Source organism: Papaver somniferum, chromosome 8 (assembly GCF_003573695.1).
Source record: "Papaver somniferum cultivar HN1 chromosome 8, ASM357369v1, whole genome shotgun sequence".
NCBI lineage: Eukaryota > Viridiplantae > Streptophyta > Magnoliopsida > Ranunculales > Papaveraceae > Papaver > Papaver somniferum.
The window spans coordinates 107745907-107768732 of NC_039365.1; the positions used below are offsets into that span (position 1 = coordinate 107745907).

Sequence of the window (22826 nt, forward strand, 5' to 3'; positions counted from 1 at the left end):
CTCCACCTTCTATTGGAGATGCTCACTGTTTCACTTTTTGAGAAAAAGTAGGAAGTTAAAAAAAGAAAAAAGAAAAACAGTTAGGTAGTAAAACTGTTTTTCAAGTTTTTCCCTACCTTGTAATACGTGTCAGCACATACTTCAACTATGTGGACCGACCGCATCGTAGCTGCACCGAAAACGCCAATAAGTGAATATTAAAGTATTACACTTCATAACAGTCAGATCCCCTTATATTAATTTATAACCATTAAATCTATGAATATTTGAAAAAAATATTCTCATCACAAAAATTTTATTGACACAAAATTCTCAGTCGCTAAATCATTGGATTTCCATTTTTTTATCGCCAATTAGATTTTCAGGGAGTGGTATAAAGAATATTTACAAGGACTTAGAGGTAAAATAGATTAAAAATCTGTACTTGCGAAAATACCATTTTTGTAAAAATAAAGATAAACTTTAATAACTCCCCATCTTCCAAACTGTACGTCGGATTTTTATGAACTTTATATATTTAGAAAGTCCTTTGAATTATCTACGCAATGATCATAAATAACAATACCAATATGTTTGTTTTTCAAATCTTTTTATGCTTCTCTAAATTCTTGTATGTTTTCCCTTTAAAAGTTGGACATGGTTTGAAAGTTACTCAGCTACACCTTCCAAAAAAGAAATGAAAAAATCTATAAAGAAAATTGATCGAATCGAAAATACACAAATAACGATCAATTCCAGATATAAAAAAATATAACATATGGTGTCAAAGCTCCACCAAATTATTATAACCGACGTGCGGCACACGTGCTCAATACTTGTCATTATAAAAACACTTGGTAATCAATATGCAAACATGACATTTAAGAGATCTATCTAAAAATAGAATGTAATGGTTGGTTTTTGGAGTTAATAATTACTGTCCATTGACATTACTCTACATTTCTGGTTCTTTTGCCGGCAATAGGTGTCTCGCTATCTGACCCTACTATCTTATGTTGTCGCGGTCCTTGGTTTTGGCAATCGTATATATTTGGTAACATAAATTTGCGATTACGCTTCTCGCATGTAAATGGGATATGCAATATGAGTTTATATACTTTATATGAAATGGTTACTCGAATGGGGAGGATGCCAATGACACCACCAACTTTTTCGTTTGTAAACCTGTATGGATAATTTTTTGTACAGTCAATAAGCATAGATCAACAAAATAAAGTCCTTGTACCTGATTAAAAAACAAGGTCAACCTAATATCTACTTGAATTGTACACGAACCGAATTCCAATAAGAGCAAGTCTTGTAACCTATATTTCAAGACACGAGTTCAAAAGAACAAGTTTTGCTAGTTCTTTACAGTTGAGCTAAAAACATCTAGGTTTATTAACGTTCTACTTGTGATATTTCAACTATAAAGATAAACGATATAATGCAGAAATGAAATAACATAAGCCACTAAATTTTTTGTTAACAAGGAAACTACAACCTTGTAGAAAAACTTCGAGACCTCGTCCAGCTTGAACACCATGCTGTATTAAATCGCTACAAACACTAGCCTACAATTAGGCTTTGGACTGAAATACAATTCAGACCAGATCGACCCTCCGAGAAATTCATCTCCATTATTTCTCCTTACGTCACTTGAATTTCGCAAAATCCTACGTACTTGATTCCCCAAGCTGTCGTCCTTTATAGTACTAGGAGTTGCTTCAACCGAACTGAAGACTTTTAAATAATCTTCTTCTAACATATTGAGCACATATTTCTTTCAGAAATATAATCAATCATGGTGATGAAAATCTGTTTGATTATAAAGAATCTTCAAGAGTAAAGAAGATATCGAGCAAATCTCAACAATTAGAATAACTTACTCTCTTCAAAAGGTTATAGAGATGCCTAATCGCTACCTCACAAGATCAATTTAAAAAAATATATGAATCTCGTGGAATTACAAAGTCTAAGACGAAAAGAAATTTGTAATTTCTATCAATCTTATTTCCTGGGAGATATTTATTGAATGGCCATATAACAAAAGAGACGGACCTCACAATATACAAGAACTACGATGATTAAGATAAGATTCGGGATATCAAGAGTTATCAAGTAAAATATAGTCTAACCGGGATTCACGAATCCCTTAGTGAAGGCTCTAATAGTCATAATCTAATTATGTTTTTCGAGGAAACCTAGGTCTTTAGAGGACGACTCTGATGCAACTAGGACACAACATACCGGGATTATGATTCTATTATGCAGATAGTCCTCTGTTTATAATGATGAAAAAGGATAGATAGCTTATAGTCAAAGCTAAGTTCGTGAACTAGTTTCCATATTTAACAATTACTTTGTTACCAAGTAACTTCTCTGTAAGCATGTGAGAAGTTTGTTTTGAATTACAAAGAAGAATGTGCAACAACGTATTTATCGATATAATAAATATGAAAATATAAGTAGATCAAGAAAAATGGTTAATTAACTTTTCCGTAAACCATCAAACAATGATGATGTTCGATTGCTCTTAAAGACAAAATCAGTTCATGCACTAGTCAAAATAGTTCGTAAAATAAGTTTAGGAACCTTTTAAAACTACACAGTTCGCAAATTGGCAAAGTAAGTTCGTGAACCTGAGTTAGAAAAAGTGTTTATAAACATCTTAAATACGCATGATTCGCTTACTGAGCATTTCGTGTATTAAGTTAGAAAAATTGCCCAGGAACATCCTAAAATCGCACAGTTCCCGCGCTGACCAAACCATTTCGTATACGTGAGAGAACAAGAGTTCAGGAGCATCTCAAATCACAAAATTTTTGTACTGACCAACTCAGTTCATGTACGTTAGAAATATAACATCAATCAAATTATCATAGTTCGTGTACTGCAAAAAATAATTTGTGAATGTAGATATAACTTGATATATCCATGAAATTCTAACGCAATTATAGTTAATCAGACGATAGTAGAACACCGCTGCCACGGTGTGGAGGGCCGACCGAAAAAAACGAAACACCTACATCTTTTTGTTTATTGGAATGTTATTTTGGAGGCATATACATCGTTTTAGTGATTGCATAACCATAGTGGATGCACGAACGAAAATATGATTTTATAAACTGTTATGCATCCTTTTTGGTGGCTCCGTAGTTCATTATGCATCTTATTTTTTTTTGGAATGACATTTTTAGGCATATATTACCTCCGTTTCAAAAAAGAGATACTTTCACAGTTTCATTTTTACCTAAAATAGGCAAAATTGAAAAGGTGAAAGTATCACTTTTTCTGAAACGGGGCAAAAGTATCACTTTTCCAGAAACGGGGTGAAATTATTATTTTTCCTGACACGGTGTGAAAGTTTCATTTTTCCCGACACGGGGTGAAAATATCGTTTTTCCTGACATGTGGTGAAGGTATCGCCTTTTCCTGACATGGGGTGAAAGTATTGGTTTTCCTGAAACGGGGTGAAAGTATCACTTTTCCCGACACTGAGTGAAAGTATCACTTTTTTTCGACACGAGCGATAATATCATTTTTCATGACACGGAGTGAAAGTATCATTTTTCCTGACACATAGTGAAAGTACCATATTTCCTGACACGGTAAAAAAGTATCATTTTTCATGAAACGGGGGGGGGGGGTGAAAGTATCACTTTTCCAGTAACGGGATGAAAGTATCACTTTTCCTGAAACGGGGTGAAAGTATCATTTTTCCTGAAACGGGGGCGAAAGTATCACTTTACCTAAAACCGAGCGAAAATACCACTTTTCCTGATTTCATAATGACTATGCCCCTGAAAAAAATAAGATAATAAGGAGTTATAGAAATTGGATTAAAAGGTTGGGAGAATTTTGTCTAATGAAAAAGTAACCATGGACACCAAAGATTCCGATCTTTTTTTTTATCAAATTACACATCTGCGTTAGGTTTCATTTTACAAAAAAATGGTCATAAAAGGGACTCCTTTCCTTCGGACCCTCCAGTCGGTGGACCCAAATATTTACGGAAGTTTTAATGATGATAGAAGGAAAGATGAGGGGTATTTACGTCCAATGAAAATCTGACGAATATAAAACACGTGAAAAATATTTCTGTGACGGGAATAAAAAATATTCCATCATCCGACGGATCAGTTTTGAAGGGAGGAGATCCAACAGTTAACTTTCGTTATTTTCAAAATTATGTGTAAAATGATAAAAACCTCCAAATTTTTTCGTAAAAATTTTAAATTTGATATTGTTGTTTGTACTTATTGTGTAGATCTCTTTAAAATCTTTCCAACGAGATAAAATTTGTAAATTCCAAGGCACAGATTTTTAGATATGTTATATTCTAGTTTACTTGCCATTTATACCCTCGAAAAAATAGGATACATAAAGAAAAATAGGATACATAAGGAATTATGTGAAAAGGCTTCACCAGGTAAAGCCTCACCAAATCAAATCTTTTTATCAAATTACATATTTGTGTTAGGTATCATTTTACAAAAAAAGTGGCCATAAAAAGGACTCAATCCCTTCGTGCCCTCCGGTTAGTCGGCCCAAGAATTGTCCTCAATCTATTGTGTGATATATATAGTGATAGGTGCATTATTTGTACTAAATAGTATATTGGGTCTGAAAGGTAGAACATGAACTTACAAGTCATGACTCACCGGTCACCAGCCAAGGCTCTAGGAACCATCATCCTACAAATAGGGTATAAGGGTGCCATTAAAAATATTCTTTTCCCTTTCACTATAGGTAGTTTGAACTTTGAAGTATATGATTGAAAACATGAGAAGTCCTTGACTCGGGTGATTAACTCAGTCACAAATCGTCATCAACTCAGTTCAAATCTCTTCGAATTTCTTCTCAATTTCTCTTTAATTCATGGGAATTTTGATAAAGTGACCCAGTTTTGAATTAGGGTAAAAAAAGTGCCCCCGCTTTTTTGCGCTTTTCTAAACTGCCCCGTTTTTTTTCAAATAACGCTTTCCATACCGTTAAATGCAAGGTGACAGTTATCTCACATGTTAAAAAGTCATATTTACCCCTGAACTATGTTGTGAACTATGAACCCTAACCATGAACCATGAACCCTAAACCCCTAACCCTGAACTATATCGTGAACCATGAACCCTGAACCATGAACAACGAAGCCTGAACTATGAACCCTAAACCCCTAACCCTGAACCCTGAACTATATCGTGAACCATGAACCCAGAACCATGAACTTTGAACTATGAACCTTAAACCCCCAACCCTGAACCCCGAATCCTAAATCCATGAACCTAGCTCGACGAACCTGAAAAAATGAAGTAGAAGATAAACGTGACAAGTAAGGGTAAATAAGTAAAAAATTGGATGGAAAACTAAATTAGATGGAAAATTTAACAGTGGGGGCAGTTTTGAAAAGTTGAAAAAAAAGGGGGCAATTTATTAAACCGAAATTGAGAGTGGGGCAGTTTATCAATATTCCCTTAATTCATCTTTGCATGTTTTAATTTCCTTTTTAATCTTCCATTCCTTTTCTTCTTTGTCTTATCCTCTCATCTGGTTTTTTCCTCCTCTTATTCTCATACAACTTCTTAAAGCTTTCGAATAAATTTTTCCTGTTATCTTTGTACGTTTCCACTTTAATGGATTATGTTTTCTATACCATGTTTAACAGGTATTGTTGAGCTCCTTTGGTCTGCTTCCCCTGTTGATGTCTCCTACTGTTCGTCCCTTCCCCGTTGGTTCCCTTGTTATGGATGTATGCGGCTACAAGTCAGGCTCTTGTTCAATTTTCAAAAGATTCCTTCAACTCCTTCATAAAATACCTCATCAAGGAAAAAGAAATTGGACACTAAAAGATTTCTTTCTGAAAATTGAGAAACTTGGTGAAGATTCTCTGAAACGTTATACACGTCTCAATTACAAATCACGCAAAACCAGTATAAAATGGAGGTTATATAACGATTTTATTCCCATCCTCATCCTCATTACTCTTCTTTTCATTTCCTCAAACATGTTAGATGCTTCTGCTTCATATGGAGGCTTATCTGAAATCATAAGGAAAATTAGCTCAACAAATCTTGATGATAATGAGGATATCAGAAGAGTTATCAGATACTCAAAAATCAATTTGAGCAAAGGCATAAAAAAATGGGAAAAAAGTTTTATAGGAAAAATTATGTGTATCCTTTAACTTTTGATAAAGTGCAACTTGAAATCACTATGGCCTGGGCCCACGGCCATTTTCAACAAAAACAAAGGGCTACAAGTATCTTCACATTCACTTTACATGAGTCGGAAGAATATAATGTTGTCATAACTGGAGCTCATTGGAATGTTGATGGACATCGCATTGTCTTGAAAGAATGGAATCCAACTATTGATCCAAGAACAATGGATTTCAATTTTCAACGATACTGGATTGATATAAAGAAGCTCCCTCCAAAATTTCTTAATGCAGAGCTGGGAAATCAAATAGCCAGTATCTTAGGAAATGTTTTAATATCGATCCAGAAGATGGCAACCCTGAGGATTCTAACAATTTAAGTGACTTAATTGGTTTTAATATCAACAATCCTATGCTTAGGGGCATTGTAGATGAAAATGCTGCAAAATACTCTCAATGGATTCCTATATATTTTCAGAAGAAACCAAGAAAGTTATTCCCTGCTTGCTTGATTCCTAACCATGTTGAAAGAGAATGTGATGGAAACGCCAAACATGTCCAGATCATTTTGGGGGGTGGGGGGTGATGGTATATCTTTAAGTTTGGAGAGGATTTTGGAGAAGTTATTGATCTAAGGAAAAATAATCATGCCTTTGCTATTGGAGAGACAATTCACATTTCACCAAAAAAAAACACAAGAAGAAGGAACAAAGATAATCAACCTTTTATTATTCCTGAAGATGGTCACAAAGTGTCAACCATTTACACCCATGGATCTCATGCTGAAAGCTCATGAGTTAGGAAAGGGAAAAGAAACAAATACCAGGAGTCTTCTTCTCAGGATAGCTATAATTATCAAGAAGACCAAAATGAGGAAAATCAGAGCTTGGAGATAAATGAGGAAGGGGCTTGGGACCATCTTATTTCTCAGAATCAGGGGCAGTATGACCAGGTATATTCCCATTTTCTTTTAAAATTTCTCCATTTTAATATATATTTGAATCCATTGCTTTTCTCAGTTTGGAAACTAAATAGTTCTTTTTTGTTATGTTATTACCAAACCTTGCATTTAGATTATATTCAAAATAATAGTATTCATATTAAACAAAAAAAATACTATCTTAAAAATTCCTAGACTAGAAAAACAAGAAAAGATGGTTTTAGATTTGAAAGTTCTTTCCTGGAATGTCCAAGGTCTAGGTAACAAAAACACTAGAAATCACCTTAGGGACTGCATAAAACAGTTTAATCCTGATTTAATTTTTCCCTCTGAAACTATGAATAAAAGAGAATAAATCTTACATGTATCTGTATCCCATGAGTCATCCTAACATCATATGTCAAGATTCAATGGGAAAGGCGGGTGGGATTGCTGTTCTATGGATGAACAACTTGGGTGTCAAGATAATAAGCAGCAATGAGCATATGTTCAATATAGAAGTTTATTAGAGCATTGATCGGTCGAACTCGCATGCGTTGCTATCTCAAGAATGTTTGTCAATATTAGTGATCAAAACTATATGTCTTGATTTCTAGTTTACTTATGACTAAGTCTCGGTCTAGGATAACCAAGTATAGTTGAAGCTCCAGACTCCATGGTGATCATCTTACGAAGACGAAGAAATACTCTAGGAACCGATGGAACTTCATCCGACTAAAAGGTATGTGGAGACTTGAACTTATCTATCACTCAAAAGTCTATTATATATCCTACTCTTGAGACAAAGTCGTTTATGTATGATAGTTTTCATACATACACATTTGTTATTTCGAACCGAGTTTACTCGCCTATCTTTTTCTCGAAATATGTGTTGGTAAGCTTTCGCTTTAACCATTTTCATGTTTACCCGTGACGTAAGTCATGATGACGTTTCAATCTTGAAAATAGCTTTGATGACGATAGTCGTGAATAACGATTGTTATAACATTATAGAAGAATGTTTCAATGATTGAAATGTGGAGTTTAGATTATCATCTATGGATATAAGAATATATAGTGTGTTCGCACATTAGTGTATAAATCCATGTACCGGAAGCCAACTGCGTGCATATGTGTGCATGCGGTATTGGTGAAAGAGACAGTTTGAGTACGAGTACCCATGGAAGTTCTCACACCGAAAATTTATGCTGGAGTTTTTAAGTTTGCAAATTAGTTTATAAACTCAAACCCGGTATCTAAGATACGCATACCCGTACGCGTACTCAAGATGGTGATATCTCAAATCGGTAGTTCATGAACTTAAAACAATAAATCAATAAGGAATGCAATCTTTGCAAACTATGCCTATATTGTTCATGAATTGATTCAAGTGGATCAAACCGATTTTGTTTCAATTGTGTCTATGAATAAAGACCTAAGCAATTGAACAACACTTCAACTAGTTCTTATGAGTCATTTGAACTAGTTATGAGAAAGATTAATATGGTTAATATGAAAGTGCTCATATGGCTAACCATTGGTCAACTATTTGTGAACCAACTAAGTGTACACGTTTAGGTACGGCTACTCAAACCTAAATGAATGCATTTTATTTTTGTGTGTGACAAGCTAAGTTTCGATCTAACGGTTGAAAGATATTATCTTGGTTGAATCAGGTTTTTCATCTAACGGTGAATATTGAATGCTTTGTTACCAAGGTAACTTAGATTGCAAACCCTGATTTGAAAACTATATAAAGGAGACATCTAGCATCTGGAAAAATAATCCCCACACGTCCTGTGTGATACTAGTTGGTTTAATAGAGTCGATTCTCCTTTAACCTTAGGTTTCTTCTCGAGACCCTGTAGGTTAATGACTGAAAGACTTCATTGGGATTGTGAAGCCATACAAAACTACTTTTCTTGTAGTTGAGCGATCTGATCTTGCCATTTTCTATTGTACGAGTTCAATTGAATAATTGGCTTGAGATTATATCTCCGATAGGGCAAGATAAAAAGAAATCACAAACATCTTCGTCTCATTATTTTTGATTCTACAATATCTAGTTTCGCTAACATATGATTTAGATTATTGTGAGGTGATTGATAATACTAGGCTGTTCTTCGGGAATATAAGACCACTTTATCAGTTAGTTCATGTTCACCTTGATTTATCAAAAGACGGAACAAAAACTCTTGGGTATTTCTGTGGGAGACAGATTTATTCAATTCTATCGACTTTTCTGTGTGAGACATATTTGTATATCAAGTCTTCGATTTTGGGTCGTAGCAACTCTTGGTTGTGGGTGAGATCAACTAAGGTAATAAAGTGCATAGTATCCTGCTGGGATCAGAGACGTAAGGAGCGCAACTGTACATTGAATCGGTGTGATATTGATTAGGGTTCAACTACAGTCCAGACCGAAGTTAGTTTGTAGTAGGCTAGTGTCTGTAGCGGCTTCATACAGTGTGGCGTTCAATCTGGACTAGGTCCCGGGGTTTTTCTGCATTTGCGATTTCCTCGTTAACAAAATTTCTGGTGTCTGTGTTATTTCTATTCCGCATTATATTTTGTTATATAATTGAAGTATTACAAATTGTTCGTTGTATCGATCAATTGTGAAATCCAACCTTTGGTTGTTGATTGGAAATTGATTGATCCCTGGATATTGGTCTTTGATACCATCCAAGTTTTTATCCTTGTATTTGATAAAGACTCGCAGATTTCTATTTGCTTGAGTAAAGATCAAATCAAGAGATAGAGATATAAAACTCTTTGATATACTTTTCTATTTATTGAGTCTAACTGTTAGTTGATTCTCATAAAAGTATATTGGAGTTTGTCCATACAGATTCCTAATCGAAATATTGGGTGAGGTTGTTAGACCCCCGCTTTTCAATTGGTATCATAGCAGGAAAACACGTTCAAGACCTCAAAAGTATGTGTTTGTAGAGATCTGACTCTATGGACAGAGGTGCTATCTCTATTAACGTACCACCAGTCTTCGATGGTTCTAATTACTTATGGTGGAAAATTGCTATGCGAGCTTTTCTTCAAGCGCGTGATTTTAAATCATGGGTATATGTTGTTAATAGCTATGATGCTCCCGTTGTTGCAGTAGGTAACGTTAATGTTCCAAAAAATATTGGCGAATACGATGCTGCTGAGATAGTTGCTGCAAAGAAAAACTCCGACGGTTTGAATGCCATCATACATGTCATTACCCCAAATCTTCAGCACCATGTGTCAAATTGCACTAGGTTTAAAGATGCGTGGGGTATCTTAGAAACCGTATCCGAAGGTAATACCAGTGAAAAGGAAGCTAGGCTTCAAAACCTTAATTCCGATTGGGAAAACCTTCGTATGGAAGATGAAGATTCATTTGATGAGTTTAATCACAAAGTGTCTGAAATTTTTAATGCATCTTTTGCATTGGGTAAGACTATTCCTGAAAAGGACATTGTGATGAAAATTCTTAGATCGATGCCATCTATATACGACTCTAAGAAGCATGCCATCGTTGAGGGAGATAACCTGGATAATCTCTCCAGAAATACGCTGGTTGGGAAGATTAAGATATTTGATCACGAGCATTCATCCAAATCTAAGGATGTTGCGTTCAAAGCACTAAAAGACATAAAATTACTTGATAAAAGTAAAAATGTGTATATCTCTGCAGAAGATCACTCTAAGACAGATTCATCAGATGAAGATCTTGAAAAATCGGTCTCGATGATCACAAGACATTTTAGAGATCTTCTATTGAAGAGAAGTAAACGGTTCTCCAGAGATAAGGCAAAAGCATCAGTCAAACCTCATAATCATATTCCTCCTAAAAGCAGGGACACAGATGAAACTGATGACGAGGATATGCCTCAGTGCTTTAAGTGTAAAGGCTTTGGTCATTTTGCTAACGAGTGCCCAAACCGTAGAAAATACACTGGGAACAAAGGTCTTGCCGCGACACTTGATGAGATGTCTGACAATTATGATTCTGATGAAGAAAAAAAATCAAGTGTTGCTCTTCTATGTGAAAATATTGATTTTTATAATTGTAGCAATACATACATCAATCTTGATAATCTTTTAGAAGAGAGCCCAATCAAGATGGAGAATCAATTGACCCTTCTTTTGGAAACCCTTTGTGTAATGTTTCAGGATCTACCTTGTGCCTAGCAGCTTGCGTTTCAAAGGCGCCTGAATCATCTTTTGCATTCACATGCTCCTATTTTTCTCTCAAGGGACATGAGTTTTCAAAGTGTTTTAAATACAAACACAAGATGAGATATGTCAACAAGCTTCAACAAAGAGCAGATCGTCTAGCTACCAAGCTTAAACTAGTGGAAAAAACAGCTGAGGTATGTAAGATCTTATCTTCCTCGAAGAGATTGGTTTCCAAAGATAGATATAGGCCATTAGAGAATAAGACATGGTCTAAACATATGTAAAGGAAGGGTTCCATGAATTCCAACCAAAAGGGTCATGGTGGACAAATTGTTTTTCACCACAACACAACTTGATTGTGTTGTCTTGTGCATCTTGTCTCATGCGCCTGTTCAAAAGAGACAAGATCTTGCACACCTCAGGCTTCATTTTTTTTTTTAAGTTTTTTTTTTAGATTTGAAATTGATTGGTTTTGTAATTTCTCCATACCACTGTTGATATTGGAAGAGACCGTCTTGCCAAAAGAAGAGGGCTATTGTCTACAATTCTACTCTTTATAGGGTTGTGAGTTGGACGTGTGCGAACCTGTTTAAAGGTTTCAAAACCCTACATTCCTTTTTCCTCTCTGATATTCTTTATATCTTAAGACTGCTTGTTGAAGTTTGATTGTGAACTCCTCTCACAAAACCGTGCTTTCATGGATACTCTAAGCACCTTGTCTTCTGATGGAAAATATATCAATATGATTGTTAAGCTATCAATCACTAAGGAAAAAGAGAAATATCTATCGTCTCCAACTTTAAAAAAAAAAAGAAGGAATGTGAGGAAGCCAAGAGCTGTTCCTTCAAACTCTCAGAAGTTTTATGATGTTCTTGAAGAGTTGAAGCTGGAAAGAAAAGAGATTCAGAAAATAAATGCTTGTGTTTTAAAATCATTGGAAATTCAGAAGGCCATGGTTCGACATCATCATCCAAGAAGGTTTATTTATATTAACTCCTATCTTCATGAACCATATGTACCAATGGTTGTTGACGACAAGGAGTTCGGGGACGATAAAGAATTCTTCAAAGGTCTTAGTGTCTAGTAAATCTTCTTTTGAGAATTTTATTCTTGTTTTGTCTAGAAGAATAACTAGAATTTGGAATAGCCATTATTGTGAGTACACATAGCTATGTCCGACGTTTTCATCTTCATGTTTTTAGGTTTATTTATCTAAATTCTGAAAAATTATTTTGGAAGATGATGATTGCAGTATTAATCTTTATGGTTTTATATATTGCAATATGTTATGAGATATGTGTTTGCTTCCGTGAACTATTATTATCCCATATGATGTCAAAGGTTATCTCGTTTATATGTCGATATGCATGTATTAATACAAGAATGAATGAACTTTTGACAAACAAAAGTTAAGCCTATTATGTCAATTATTTGATGGAAGATAGGTTAAAATCTTTTGTTTACAAGGATTATGTCTATTTTATGTCGTTATGCAAATAGTGATGGAAAATAGAATGAATCCTTGTATATTCCGCAGTATTGATCTTCCATGATCCATATTTTATGTATATACTGTGTGGCTCCATAAGTCTTCTTGTGTGAGAATTTCCAACTAAACTAATCATAGATTCGTTTGTGATTATTTTGGTTGTGTATTCCGATTAGATTAATCATGGGTTCTCTTGTGGTTAATTTGATTGAGAATTTTTGGATAACAAAATCATTTTTTGGTTTTTGGTGTCCAAAGAAATCCTTCTTTTCTTGTAAAATTAAGGTCGCTCTTGTTATTCTTTCGGGAATGACATCAAATGGGGGAGAGTTCTTTTGAACTTGCGCTTAATTTCCATATCTTTGTGGGGAGTGCGGCTGTGGAATTATCTTGTATCTTTATAAACTCCGTGATGAATGCATTTAGCTTCGGCTTTATGATTGCATCTAAACAAAGTTGATTTGTACTTTTCTTTGTTCTTGAAGTGTCTCCATGAGAATTTCATTAGGATCCCATTTTCGTACCTTTGCCAATTTTATTGACAAAAAGGGGGAGAATTAATGTGTAGTTCACACTACAAATACATATGGTTTACGTGTTTTACGGATCATTATGTACGAGGGAGTGGTTTTCGTGTTGAGACGAAGTATTGACTAAGTGGGAGTGATACATATCACCATAGTATTATTGTCGAAGTTGTGATATGAGAACTTTGATGCTGTGTAATAATACTATGACACTGTATCACAATGATCGAGAGAATTTGTTTTCTCATTGTTATGGCTACGGAACTTCAACAACGATGATGCTAAACTTACAACCTTTGGAACCATTGGAGTACTTGGAAGTGATGAAGATTTCGAGTAATGTTGAAGCACCAAGGAGATCAAGCATGTGGACGAGAATCTACAAAGTTTTTATCTATTTTGTAATCCATATGTATTGATAGTTTTTCCACTAAAATTGACAAAGGGGGAGATTGTTAGAGCATTGCTCGGTCGAAATCGCATGCATTGGTATCTCAAACATGTTTGTCAATATTAGTAATCAAAACTATATGTTTTGATTTCTAGTTTACTTATGACTAAGTCTCGATCTAAGATAGTCAAGTGTAGTTGAGTTTCCAGGCTCAATGGCGATCATCTTACGAAGACGAAGAGCTACTCGAGGAACCGGTGGAACTTCATCCGACTAAAAGGTATGTGGAGACTTGAACTTATATATCACTCAAAAGTCTATTCTATCTTCTACTCTTGAGATAAAGTCGTTTAAGTAAGATAGTTTTCATACATACACATTTGCTATTTCGAGCCGAGTTTACTCGCCTATCTTTTTCTCGAAATATGTGTTGGTAAGCTTTCGATTTAACCATTTTCATCTTTACCCATGACGTAACTTATGATGACGTTTCAATCTTGAAAATAGCTTTGATGACGATAGTCGTGAATAACGATTGTTATAACATTATAGAAGAATGTTTCAATGATTGAAATGTAGAGTTGCCATCTATGGATATAAGCATATATAGTGTGTTCGCATATTAGTGTATAAATCCATGTACCGGAAGCCAAGTGTGTGCATATGTGTGCATGCGGTATTGGTGAAGGAGACAGGTTGAGTACGCGTACCCACGGAAGTTTTCATACCAAAAATTTCTGATGGAGTTTGTAAGTTTGCAAACTAGTAAACCAGTCACCTTAGGTACGCGTACCCACAGAAGTTTTCGAACAGAAAATTTCTGCTGAGGTTATAAACTCAAATCCGGTAGCTAATATACGCATATCCGTACGCGTACTCAAGCTGGTGAGTTCTCAAATCGGTAGTTCATGAACTTAAAACAATGAATCAATAAGGAATGCAATATTTGCAAACCGTGGCTATATTGTTCATGAATTGATTCAAGTGGATCAAACCGATTTTGTTTCAATTGTGTCTATGAATAAAGACCCAAGCAATTGAACAACACTTCAACTAGTTCTTATGAGTCATTCGAACTATTTATGAGAAAGATTAATATGGTTAATATGAAAGTGCTCATATGGCTAACCATTAGTTAAATATTTGTGAACCAACTAAGTGTACACATTTAGGTATGGCTACTCAAACCTAAATGAATGCATTTTATTTGTGTGTGTGACAAGCTAAGTTTCAATCTAACGGTTGAAAGATATTATCTTGGTTGAATCAGGTTTTTCATCTAACGGTGAATATTGAATGCTTTGTTACCAAGGTAACTTAGATTGCAAACCCTGATTTGAAAACTATATAAAGGAGACATCTAGCATCTGAAAAAATAATACCCACACCTCCTGTGTGATACTAGTTGGTTTGATAGAGTCGATTCTCCTTTAACTTTAGGTTTCTTCTCGAGTCCCTGTAGGTTAACGACTGAAAGACTTCACTGGGATTGTGAAGCCATACAAAACTACTTTTCTTGTAGTTGAGCGATCTGATCTTTCCATTTTCTATTGTACGAGTTCAATTGAATAATTGGCTTGAGATTATATATGCGACAGGGCAAGATAAAAATAAATAACAAACATCTTCGTCTCATCGTTTGTGATTCCACATTATCTAGTTTCGCTACTATACGATTTATATTATTGTGAGGTGATTGATAATACTAGGCTGTTCTTCGGGAATATAAGATCGGTTTATCAATTAGTTCCTGTTCACCTTGATTTATCAAAATACGGAACAAAAACTCTTGGGTATTTCTGTGGGAGACAAATTTATTCAATTCTATAGACTTTTCTGTGTGAGACAGATTTGTCTATCAAGTCTTCGATTTTGGGTCGTAGCAACTCTTAGTTGTGGGTGAGATCAGCTAAGGGAATCAAGTGCGTAGTATCTTGCTGGGATCAGAGACGTAAGGAGCGCAACTGTATCTTGAATCAGTGTGAGATTGATTAGGGGTTCAACTACAGTACAGACCAAAGCTAGTTTGTAGTAGGATAGTGTCTGTAACGGCTTAATACAGTGTGGTGTTCAATCTGGAATAGTTCCCGGGGTTTTTCTGCATTTGCGGTTTCCTCGTTAACAAAATTTCTGGTGTCTGTGTTATTTCTATTCCGCATTATATTTTGTTATATAATTGAAATATCATAGGTTGTGCGTTGTATCGATCAATTGTGAAATCCAACCTTTGGTTGTTGATTGGAAATTGATAGATATTTGGATATTGGTCTTTGGTATCATCCAAGTTTTTATCCTTGCATTTGATAAAGACTCGCAGATTTCTATTTGCTTGAGTAAAGATCAAATCATGAGATAGAGATATAAAACTCTTTGATATACTTTTCTATTGATTGAGTCTAACTGTTTAAATGATTCTCATAAAAGTATATTGGAGTTTGTCCATACAGATTGCTAATCGAAATATTGGGTGAGGTTGTTAGACCCCCGCTTTTTCAAAGTTTTCTATGGAGATCAAGACAAGAACTGTGTTCTCTCTTGCATGTATGTGTCTACTCATCAGAAGGTCAAAAAACAAAAATGGGACTTCATTAACAGTTTGGGATAGACTATCTCATCACCATGGGCTATTATTGGATACCTAAATATCACCCTCAAACCTGCTGATAAAAGAAGCTTCTCAACTTACTGAGCTCCTTCTTACAGTTTTGTTCTTGAAACAATTGATCAATAGGGATTAAGTGATATTCCATTTACAGGGTCTCCATTCACTTGGTCAAACAGGAGGAAAAATACAATATGGTTTAAACCAGAATTGACAGAGCTCTATCCAATCCAATCTGGTTCCAAAAATTTCAAACTTCTATCATAAATAATCTCATAGCTTTGGGCTTTGATCATGCTCCAATTCTTTTGTACACAAATAAAACCTCAACCCCCATCCAAAAACCCCATAGGTATTACTAAATGTGGCTTACTGACCCATCATGTAAAGAAGACATCAACAAGAGATGGACTCAATCCAAACAGAACAATAATAACTCTCTTCCACAGAACTTAAACAATGTCACAAAAGCTCTACACCAATGGAATTATCATCATTTTGGTCATGTTAACACAGAAATTCAGAAGGCTCAGAAGTCTCTTCAGAGGGCAAGAAGCAAAAACCCACCGAACCAACAAGAAATAAAGTGTCTAGAAGATAATCTAAAACAATGGTACCAAAAACAAAGCCAAATGATCTAACAACAATCAAGGGATAATACTCTCAGAAATGAAGACAATAACACAAGGTATTTTCATCAGAGGGCTAATTACAGGAAAATAATGAACAATATTGATTCTCTGCAGACCATAAAAGAAATTGGCTTCACTCAAGAGAAGAGTTGCAAGAGTTGTTAAATGATCATTTCATCAAAATAACTACTTCAAATAATCCAGTCATAGATGAAGGTCTTCTAAATATCATAAACGCAGAAGTTACAAAAGAAGATAACATTATGCTGCCATATACACCAACTAAAGAAGAAGTAAGAAGAACTGTTTTTCAAATAAATGCTTGGGCAGCACCAGGTCCAGATGGTTATCAAGCCGGCTTTTATCAAAATAGATGGGAAATAGTTGGGGAAGATGTTACTAAGCTGGTAATTTCTTCCTCTCTGGCGAGTTTCTTGATGCTATAAATGAGATATTTCAAGTGTTGATCCCGAAAAAAGAATATGTCTGCAAACCTGAAGACTTTAGGACAATCGGTTTGTGCAACATTAGTTATAAAATCATCACAAAATTGCTAACCACAAGGTTGAAGCGTATCCTTCCAAAGTTGATCTCCAAGTGGCAAACTGCTTTTGTTCCAAGGAGAAATATTCATGATAACACAATAATTGCTCAAGAATTGGTGGATTACATGAAGAAAACAAAAATATTTCCAGGAACTGTTGAGGTTAAATTGGATATGGAAAAAGCTTTTGATAGGATGGAATGGTCCTACTTGGAAGCTGTCATGGAAAAATATGGGTTTTTTAAGCAATGGTGTAAGCTAATTAACAAGTGTACTGTCTCTTCAAAAATATCTCTGATGCTCAATGGTTCCCCTCTTCCTCTAGTCATTCCTTCAAGAGGATTAAGGCAAGGTGACTCAATCTCACCATTTCTGTTTATAATAGGTATGGAAGGTTTCAGCAGACTTCTCACAAATGCAGCAAACATCCAACTAATTGAATCTGTTCAGCCAGCTATAAAAGGACCAAAAATCACTCATCTTTTTTTTTTTTGCAGATGACTTCATTTTATTCACAAAGGCATCTGTTTTTTCTGTTCAAAACCTAAAGGATATCATCTACAGGTTCACAAATACTTATGGTCAACTTCTTAACCTTGATAAATTAAGTGTTTTCTTCAGCAAGCATTTGAGTGAAGCAGCATGTGATCAAATCTCTGGTATACTTCAAATGAAGAAGATGAAGGAGGATGAGAAATATCTTGAGGTGGACTTATTCATAACCATAAATAGGGATAAATGCTTCAAGGCCCTATGGATAAAATGAATTTCTATCTTCAAGAATGGTAAGGAAAACTCATCAATCAGGATGGAAGAACTACTCAAATAAAATCTACTTCAAAAGGTGTTGCTCAACATCAAATGAGTATCTTCTCTATGCCTAACAAAACAGCTGAAAAGATGAACAAAATTCAGAGAATTTATTTCTGGAATAAAAAGAAAAATAAAGGTATTACTCTAAAATCTTGGAAGGAAGTAAAAGAATGGGAGGTCTGGGGTTCAGAGATACTAAGGATTTTAATATGTCCCTGATGGAAAAACTTTCTTGGAGGATTTTAAATGAAAAGGAAACTCCTTGGGCTCATTTGATAAGAGCAAAGTATTTCTGAAATAAAGATCCTTTAAAAGAACAATTATCTAAAAAAGGTTCTTGGGTTTAGCAGAGCATAGTCAAAGGGATGGATATAGTAAAGCAATACCATATCTGGGAAGTTGGTGGAGGAGAGAAATTTTTTGTTTATCATCATAACTGGATCCCAGGGATCAAAAGCAGAGACATCAAAAAACTAAGTTCAAATTCAAAAAGGAATTGAGAGTCTCTGATCTCATAGACAAGAACACAAACAGCCGGAACAAAAGTATGCTACTTACATTCCTCAAGACCATGTGGACAGAATTCTCACTATCAGAATCACTCTAGGGAAGCAAGATAAGTTGAGATTGACTCTAACTAAGTGTGGTATTTTTACAGTCAAATCCATTTACAAAGAAATTCAGAAAGAGAAGTTGAAGTCAAAACCTCAGTAAAACAATATGTCTGAAAAAGGATGGTTAAAGCTCTGGCACACTCAACTTCCCTATAAACTAAAGAGCTTTATCTGAAAATGCATCCAAAATATTCTTCCATTTAATGATAAATTGGGTGAACATATTGAAGAGATTGATAACCTTCCCCATGTGCAAAAATGAAGAGGAATCAGCCACTCATTAGCTCATGAAATGCAGTTATTCTGAAGTCATATGGTTTGGTGTTTCTGGAGATCTCCATCATCCTCTTATGCAACATCAGAATGTGAAGGATTGAATTCAGAGTTGGTTTGATAATCCTAATTCTCTAGAAGCTAAAAATATATCCTCATGCATATACATGTTAACACCATGTGGTACATTTTGAAGTCTGGGTGTGATAAGATATTCAAAAAACCAGAATCACCACCCAGTTAAAATCATAAATAATATTAGGCACTCTTGCATTCATCCTCCAACTAGTTCTGACCTAGTTGCTAATCAAAAAAGTAGAGAGAATAGCAGATGGCAAAGGCCTCCAACTAACTGGATAAAGATAAATGTTGATGCTTCTATAAAATATGATTTTTCTAATGATGGTTTTGGTTTAGTTATGCGTGATAATGCAGGGAGATTCCTGGGGGAAATGGCATACTCACCCAAGTCAAGAAACGTAGCTCAGGCAGAGGCTCTGGTTATGCTGGCTGCCTTAAAGTGGATTAAAGAGTTGGGTCTGGCAAATGTCATAATTGAAGGAGATAATCTGGAGGTTGTTAAAGCTTGTAATGGCAATCTGAATGTTGTGCAATGGGAAGATAGGAGTTTGTTAAGTGGGTGTTAAAGCATGTTAAATTCTCTTGGTAGTTGTATTATCCAATTTCAAAGAAGGGACTGTAACCAGGCAGCTGATAAGCTTGCCAAAACAGCTACAACTGGTATTAGGTTTCAAGTTTGGAGGGAATGCCCTCCAAATCTCTTAGTTGATGTCCTTAGCAAGGATCAAATGTAAGAGTCATATGTCATGTTGTGTTTTGATGTCCTTAGCAAGGATCAAATGTAAGACTCATATGTCATGTTGTGTTTTATTAGCGTCTGATGTAGTCTTTTTTTTTTTTGTTTAATAATTTTTCTTTCCTTTGCTCAAAAAAACAAAAAATGAAAAATGGATCGTTTGTCCAAATATTTTTAAAACATGATTTTAATGGACGAGTAAAAATTAGTATGGGTGAAATGGACACAAAAAAAAATAGCAAGAATGAAATTGGATTCATCCTGACTTAAACTTAAAATAGAGCGAGGATGAAACTGGATGCATCCTGATGTAAATAAAAAATAAGAAAAAGTATTTGAAAATGGGTAGGATGAAACTATTGACATCTTGACTATTTTTACATTCTCGTCAATTTAAACAATATCAAATTTTACATGTTTTTTTCACTCAGATCTTTTTAACCAATTTTGTGGAAAAAAAAACAAAAAACAAAAAACTTTGAAGTATGAATTATTGGAAGCACAACCTAGCTGCCGTTGGCCCGCAGATTAAGGCTATCTAAGAATTTTCTACCGCCCCGGTGTTATGTGGTCCAAGACAAGAATGATCAAACTTTGTAGCGGAACTACGAAAGGCTGGAAAGCTAGATGGTGAGTGCTTGACTTTTGATATTTATATGCAGGAAATGATCAGGCTACCAATATTTGTAAGAATTAGATTACAACGCATTATGTATCAGCTATTAGTTTATCACTTTAAGCCTCACGGGTGTTTAGCTAGCACTGGCTAGGCAGTGTCATTTCAGTTCACCTATTCATTATTGTCTCAATTGTTTTTTTTTTTGGGGAATATCTTCAGATTCCAGTGATCTCGTATCTTTTTCTTCTTCTATTATTGTTTCTCTCCTCAGTGTACCTACAAGCTACAGAAAGGACTAGCACTAACATAATTTAATCAAGTTAGGAGAAAGGCTCCGTATTTTGTAATTTAAATTAGTATCATTTATTTATACTCCATTACTATCAATGGATTAGTTGATCAATCAACAATTTAACTAGTTTAACACAAATCTTATCTGTTGGATCGCACATGGAGTTGGTATTTTGGCCTTCTGGGGTCTCTAATCTTTATTGTATTGCTCGGTGCTTCTTTCGCATTACAGTTTCCGATCAATGAATATTGCTTTTGCTCGTTAAAAGTTAAAACAATGAGGTTTCATGGTTGCTTAATACTCCTATATTTTTGGCCCTTCTCCACTTCTTTTTGCACATTTCTGACGCATCTTATCAACTTGGTTTCTTTTAGTTTAAGTTTTAATTAGTTCCGGCAGCCAGCCGGTTGTTTTGTTCATCGAAGATGGATGGATGTACCCGAAAGATCGTTCAATTATCAAATTCTCCACAAAATACATAGCTACTAAATCCAATTACAAATGAGCATAAATGACATAGATAAAAAGGATTCACAAAACAAACATGACTGTAATTCATAAGCACTGCCTCTTTCCTAGCCCAAAAATGCGAACAAAGGAGCCAACAAAAGTGAACCTCCGATCACAATGACATTCATGTTGTAACTGCTAGTTGCTGCATTAGTTCCGCTTGGCGCGGTGGGTTTTGTGGCAGGAGTACCGGGAGTGGGAGTGGCAGGAGTAGCAGGAGTGGCAGGAGTAGCAGGAGTGGCAGGAGTGGCAGGAGTTGTTGGCGTGCCTGCTGCGCTAACTTTGACCGATAATTTCATTCCAGTAGCACAATGATTTCCTTGTGGGCATATGAAATACATGGTTCCAGCTACTAAAGGAACTTTGCTACTTCCATCGTTGTAGGACTTCTTGGAATCTGACCCACAGTTATCATAGGCACCCTTGTCTACGACGTTTACTGAATGCGTTGGCCCATACGTAAAAGCTGGTCAAGATTATCCAACAATGAGAATTTAGTTAACAAAACTATGCATATAGAGTCTCACTCTGAGTCTAAAGAACAATTCGAATTGCTCAGAATTGGATAAAGAACGAGGGCTAGTAAAGGGCATCATGAATACTTACTAATGGTGTCACCGGCAACTAAAGTTTTGTCTGAACCCCAATCGTCATAACTGGTGCCTTGGCTCCAAGTGATTGGATAATCGGCAGCAAAAGCAGCTGGAACCACCAATAGAAGAACCATCAGGGCTGTGGTAGCAGCGCTAGGAGTTGCCATTTTGTTAACGAGAATTGATCAAGAAACTAAAACTAGTAACAATTGCTACGAAGAAGTGAGAATGAGAAAGAAAGACAATGGCACTAGAAGGTTCAGTGCTTGTTACTTATAGATAACTCAGAAGGATTTTAAAGTAGTTGTTTTATTTTAATTGAAAAATTTTACGATAACGATAGACGGGAACAATAATAAAGAAGCAGCCCCCTTCAACTAAACACACCTCTATTATTGTTTTTTAATAACATCTTTCTACACCTACTACGGAAGGCTTATGCTTTTTGACTCAGTCACATGCCATTTCCCATGAAAACGAGTTAGGCTCACGATGATGTTGACTCGTTCAAGCCAATACCGTTTCCATTGGCGAAACTTTTACATATGATTCTTTGCACCCATTTTAGAGATGCTGAAATAATTTTGATTAATGGCCGCTGAAATACAGTCTCGAATGGCAAATTACTACATCAATAATCTAGACGATTGAAGTTTGACTTGTTAAGGACCCAGGCTAGTTGGTAGAAAAGATTGAGAACTCAATGACCTGTTATATCATGTTGGTTAGGTTGGTTGGGTGAGGCGAGTGAGAAAAGACAAACAAAATAGTGCTGACCATTTTTGGTTCAACAATAATCATTATCCGATAAGCCTCTGCCATTTGCTCTGTTTACACTGGCTCACTAGTAAATACATGGGATTGGACGATGTGGATTAGTCAATCTTATCCATC

At 35.4% G+C, this 22826-nt stretch overlaps 1 protein-coding gene across 1 annotated transcript; it reads right to left on the bottom strand.

Moving 5' to 3' along the window:
- Nucleotides 1-21263: 21263 nt before the first annotated feature.
- On the bottom strand, nucleotides 21264-22200 carry LOC113306251 (uclacyanin-2-like). The gene is made up of 2 exons (XM_026555209.1): nucleotides 21946-22200; nucleotides 21264-21805 (listed from the first exon to the last, which is right to left on the bottom strand). Exons 1-2 carry the CDS (start codon nucleotides 22097-22099, stop codon nucleotides 21405-21407), a joined length of 555 nt encoding a protein of 184 aa, XP_026410994.1. The 5' UTR covers nucleotides 22100-22200; the 3' UTR covers nucleotides 21264-21404.
- Between the last annotated feature and the right edge of the window lie 626 nt (nucleotides 22201-22826).